Source organism: Arachis ipaensis, chromosome B10, assembly GCF_000816755.2.
Source record: "Arachis ipaensis cultivar K30076 chromosome B10, Araip1.1, whole genome shotgun sequence".
Taxonomy (NCBI): Eukaryota; Viridiplantae; Streptophyta; class Magnoliopsida; order Fabales; family Fabaceae; genus Arachis; species Arachis ipaensis.
In genome coordinates this window covers 117,597,938-117,603,590 of record NC_029794.2, presented here as the reverse complement: position 1 = coordinate 117,603,590, position 5,653 = coordinate 117,597,938, and the positions used below count along the sequence as shown (strand labels likewise).

Genomic DNA, 5,653 nt, shown 5'->3' with positions numbered 1-5,653 from the left:
AAGTTGCCTCTTCCTTAAGCATGTGGGGTCGGTGTTCTAAGGGTTTCTCCCAAGGATGTGCAGATCTTGATCCTTACAAAGCAACCTTCCAAGCCATGTGACTCACTTTTGTCTTCATGCTAGCTTTACTCTTCCGTCCCTTTCATCAAACAATTCTTCAACATACCTATCCATCATGTCACAACAAAGAAAAGGATTAAAATAGGTGGCAGTGAATACATGGTAAGCAATGCTTAAATTTTAACTAAAAATTTGACTAGTGTTCTTTATAATTGCTCATCCATCCGTGACTCCCTTTTTATTTTATTTTATATATTCTTGGAGGACACCAAACTTAGTGTTTGGCTATATGTTCAAAGTGTTACTTCCTCCAAGTATTATCATTGAAATCTCACGGGATTATTGTCACTTTTGGTTGGACCATTATGATAACACTTTATTTTTTCTATTTCTAAACATGAACTAAAATTTATTAACATGGTTGCACTTTCATGACTTTTAAGACTCAAAAGAACTTTGACTCTCATGATTTGTTCCTGCAATATATAGAACACCAAACTTAATGTTTGGCTATATATTCCAGGAAAGATATGTTAACATGGCAATATGATCATTATTTTTGAAAGGTATCTTAGTGTGCCTGTAGGCACACCAAACTTAGAATTGGATCATATGCTTCACCATAGCATGGATAGTTGTCAAAATTGTCTATGCGAGCTTGAATTCATGTTAGAGCAACAATTATTATTCATACTGAAGTATTAAAAACAACGAATCTAAATCATGGGCTGCCTCTCATGGAGCGCTTCTTTAGAGTCACTAGCTTGACGGTTGGTCTTTGTCATGGTGGATTGTAGTGCCTTAGGTCTTCTCCCCTTACAGTGAAGCGGTCTCCACTTGATTCTTTAATGATTTCTACATGCTCTAGGGAGAGGACCTTTCTAATGGTGAACACTTGAGGTAATTGAGATGGAATGGTTGGAAGATGGGGTAGGGTTGGTGGCTGGTGGGCTGATATCACCTTGTCTCTAGGGAAAAAACCCTCTGTAGGAATCTTTTTATTTCTCCATCGCCTTGACAATTTCTTCACAACTTTTTCCTCTTCTTCCAGTGGTGCTCCAATGAGTATTGTGTTAGGAAGTTCCTTGTTAGCTGCTCCTCTCAACTCTTGTGGCTTCAGTTATTTCTTGAGTTCTCCTGGTTGCTGTATCTCTTGAATTTCTTGCTTGTTCACCAAAGACTGTTTCAGTGGTTCAGCTGCTGATTTACTGTTGCTTCCCTTTGTGCACATGTTGCTGTGATCATTCTTTGACTCTTTAGGTTCTGGCTCAGACTCAGATGTAGGTTTGAACACATGGAAGGTGAGGTGTTCATCATGTATTCTCAGGATTAACTTTTCTTGTTCCACATCTATCAAGGCTCTAGCAGTGGCTAGAAATGGTCTCCCCAGAATAATGGAATGAAGGTAACTTTCCTCCATGTCCATAACAACAAAGTCAGTGGGGAGGAAGTAGTTTCCTACTTTCACAAATACATTTTCAACTACTCCTTCGGCCTGCTTCTGAGTTTTATCTGCCAATTAGATGATTACATCCGTGGATCTCAACTCATTGATTTGCAACTTCTTCATAAGAGATAGAGGCATCACATTTATGCTAGCCCCTAAGTCATAGAATCCTCTGTCAATTTTTGTCTCTCCTATGGCACATGGAATATGAAAGCTCCCTGGATCTTTTTTCTTCATGAGTATGTATTTCTTGATGATGGCACTACATTCCTTGTTCATTATCACTGTCTGTCCCCCTTTTAAGGTTCCGTTCTTGGTCAATAGTTCTTTCATGACTTGATGTATGTTGGCATCTGTTGGAGAATTTTGATGAAGGGGATGTTGACATTGAGGGATGCAAACATGTCTAGGAATCTTGAATATGACCTGTCTTTCTCAATTCCCTTGAGTCTCTGTGGAAATGGTACTTGTGGCACAAAAGGCTTGAGGGATTCTTTCTCTTTTTGTTCGTTCCTCTGTTCAGGGCTAGCCATTTCTTCTATCTCCCTTACATTCTTCCTTGACTCTCCTTCATCATGCTCTGAGTGTCTGGAGCATTCTTCCTTCAGACCTTCTTCACTGCTTAGATTGATTGACTTGCATTCTTCCCACCTTACCTTCTTCATTTCTCCTTTTGAATTTTTCTCTGTATCACTTGAAAAATTATCAGTGGACTTTGGAGTCTGTTGTGCAAGATGTCCTACCTGAGATTCGAGATTCTTAAGAACCTCCCCTCGGCTTTTTATATTACCTCTCACTTCTTTCCTGAATTTTTTCATGTCTTCACACTCTTTGCTAAGGTTTGCAAGCATAGCTTCCATCTTGGCCATTCTGTCATCATCATGTGGTAATGGTTGGTTGGAATTGGAGTGTTGAGAGTGGTTGTTGTAATTTTGATATGGTGGTTGTGAATAAGTGTTTTGTGTGGTCTGGTATGGTCTTTGGTTGGAGTTTTGGTGAGTGGAGTTGTTATACTGGTTAGGATTATGGGCTCTGTGGTCTTGGCGTTGGTTTTGTTAGTTCCCCCACCCAAAGTTTGGGTGGTTCCTCCAACCAGAGTTATAGGTTTTAGAGTATGGATCATTAGCTTGCCTGGATGAATTTCCAAGGTAATTAGCTTCCTCCCAGTTAACTCCTTCTTCTGTCTCTAATTCTTCTAGGGATGATGGTTGAGTGTGGATAGTTGCAGCCTGATTCTTCTCAGTTTGCTTGGTCAATTCAGCTAGTTGCTTGATGATCATCTTATTCTGGGCCAGGATTGCATCCATGTGGTTTAATTCCAAGACTCCCCTGTTGTTGCTCCTATCTGAGGCATAAAAGTACTCATTGTCAGCCACTGTCTCTATAACATCAATGGCTTCTTCAATGGTCTTCTTCTTGTTGAGGGAACCTCCAGATGAGTGGTTTACAACCTTCTTTGATTCATGACTCAGCCCTTCATAGAAGATATGGATTTGCACCCACTCATTAAACATGTTAGGGGGGTATTTCCTTGTCAAATCCTTGAATCTCTCCCAGGCTTCATATAGAGTCTCACCATCCTGTTGTCTGAAAGTTTGCACTTTAGTTCTTAACATGTTTACTCTTTGTGGAGGGTAGAACCTTGTTAAGAACCTATTCATTACATCTTCCTAGGTGGTCAAGCTTTCCTTCGGAAATGACTCCATCCATTTTGATGCTTTGCCCCTCAAAGAAAATGGAAATAGTAGCAATCTATAGGTGTCAGGATGAACACCATTAGATTTAACTGTGTCACATATCCTTTGGAATTTAGTGAGATGCTCATTAGGATCCTCTTGGGTACTTCCTCCAACAGAACAGTTGTTCTGGACAAGAGTTATAAGCTGAGGCTTCAATTCAAAATTATTAGCATGGATAGTTGGCCTTTGAATGCTGCTACCACAATTTCCTGGATTTGGATTGATGTATGATCCCAGAACTCTCCTCTCTTGTCCAGCAAGGTTAGCTCCACCTCTTCTGGCATGATTGTTCACCTCTCCTTCGTGATGGTTTTCCATATCATCCTCCATGGTTATATCAAAGTATTCATCCTCTTCTTCTGCACCAACAACTCTTTTTCCTCTTGCTTCCCTCCTTAATCTCAGGAAGGTTCTTTCCGGTTCACTATCAAATGAGGTTGAGGTTTCCTTTCTCCTATCTGTCATACAAGTAGCACAACAAACAGCAACCAGCAAGAATTCACAATTAATTAAAAGGGTGGTTATAACAATTGAGGTAATTAATCAAACAGTTAATGAGTTAGTGGGTTAGCTTTGCTGGAAAGTAAAGAAGTAAGGTAAAATTAAAGAGAATTAACTAACAGAAAATTGCAGAGAATAAAAATTCACAACTGAAATTAAAATTCAATTAATCAAATGGAAAAGTAAAGTGCTCAATCTAGTTATCCTTCAATTTAGTAATTGTCAATACAAAATCAATCCCCGGCAACGGCGCCATAAACTTGATTCATAAAAAAAACTTGCCTCTCAACAAATTTTCTTCCGGCAAGTGCATCAGATTATCGTCAAGTAAAAACTCACTGTAGAGTGAGGTCGAATCCCACAGGGATTGGTAGATTGAGCAATGTTAATTGGAGAATTATGCTAGTTGAGCGAAATCGGAATTCAATTGGAAATTGCAGAAAGTAAAAATTGGCGGGAAACTTAAATTGTAAGAAATTAAATGACAGAAAATTAAATTGCTGGAAATAAAGAACAGAAACTTAAATTGCAAGAAATTAAAAGGTAACGGGGATTTAACAAGAAATTAAAGAAGCAGAATGTAAATAGAATGGGTAGATCAGAGATGGGAAAATCATTGGGTTTAGGAGATGTATAATTCTCTGGATCAAATTCATTTTCATCCCTTCCGCAATCAATGCATTCATTGATCTCCTTGGCAATCTTAAATGATTGGATCCTAATTCCTTGGCTCACCAATCTCTCTAAGCATGAACAATTGCCCAATTCCTTGATTTAAGTGCTCATGGGAAGAGATGAAGTCTGGTCACTGATTATACCACACAAATTCATAGATCAAAGTGTTGGTAGGATTACATGTCACTATATCCATCCAAACCCCAATCTAATCCAATGTGAGAAAGCATTTCTAGCATGATCTCCTCATTCCTCTTCCAAGATTTCGAAGAGATCCAATTATGAATAGCTTCTTTCCCAAGATAACTATCCAATTGGATGAAGAACGAAAGCTTTCGAGCAAAATCAAGAGAAAAGAAAGAAGAAGATGAATGAAAATTTACTATTGATCCATTGAATTACACAGAGCTCCCTAACCCAATGAATGGGGTTTAGTTGTTCATAGCTCTCAAAATGGAAATTACAATTGGAAGATGCATTCTCGAAATTAAAGAATTGCAGAAAACTAAAATGGTACTGAAAAGTGAAAAGTGAAAAAGTCCTTTCTAACTTAAATTCTAAGCTATTTATACACTTTCTTCCATTGATCTTCAATCTCTGAATTGGGCTTTTGGCCTTGATCAAATTGGGTTGAAGTTTCTCCAATTGGTTTCCCTTGCTGTTGAGAAGAGATCTGTTTGAATTGTGAATTCTGATGCCTCACGTTGGAGTCAATGTTTGATGGCCAACGTTGACTCAAACGCCATTCAGAAAAAAACCAGAAAAATCAGATACTTTGCTGTCATTGGCGTTTGACTCAACGTTGGAGGGCCAACGTTCTGCTTTCCCACGCGTACGCGTGCTTCACGCTTAAGCGTGAAGTCTGTGATTTTTCTGATTCACGCTTACGCGTGCACCACGCTCACGCATGAATTGCCCTTTTTCCCCATCCACGCGTACGCATCACTGACACGTATGCGTCGATTCAAGTTTTTCAAATCCAAATCCTGGGTTCTTTATCGCGGACGTTGGAGGCTAGCGTTTGAGGTAACGTTGGACTCCAACGTTCATGTAACATGCGTACGCGTGACCCACGCGTACGCGTGGATACAGAGATTTTACTTTTTCACGCGTACACGTGGATACAGAGATTTTGCTTTTTCATGCGTACGCGTTGTAGACCCGTACGCGTCACTCAAAATTCATTTAGCTCCAAGATTGAATTCTTTTATTACCACATTGGGGGTAACGT

General features: G+C 39.3%; 2 protein-coding genes across 2 annotated transcripts; both read right to left on the bottom strand.

Moving 5' to 3' along the window:
- LOC107621088 lies at positions 1,181-1,840 on the bottom strand. The gene is made up of 2 exons (XM_016323135.1): positions 1,774-1,840; positions 1,181-1,572 (listed from the first exon to the last, which is right to left on the bottom strand). The coding sequence occupies exons 1-2, from the start codon at positions 1,838-1,840 to the stop codon at positions 1,181-1,183; spliced, it is 459 nt and encodes a 152-aa protein (XP_016178621.1).
- LOC107621089 lies at positions 1,837-2,376 on the bottom strand. The gene has a single exon (XM_016323136.1). It carries the CDS (start codon positions 2,374-2,376, stop codon positions 1,837-1,839), a length of 540 nt encoding a protein of 179 aa, XP_016178622.1.

Excerpts from the sequence above, each read along its gene's own strand:
- LOC107621088 (XM_016323135.1), bottom strand. The coding sequence starts at position 1,840 with ATGAAAGAACTATTGACCAAGAACGGAACCTTAAAAGGGGGACAGACA. Across the intron at positions 1,573-1,773 it reads AGTGATAATGAACAAGGAAT|ATAAAACTCAGAAGCAGGCC; the intron begins GTAGTGCCATCA and ends TCTAATTGGCAG.
- LOC107621089 (XM_016323136.1), bottom strand. The coding sequence starts at position 2,376 with ATGGCCAAGATGGAAGCTATGCTTGCAAACCTTAGCAAAGAGTGTGAA.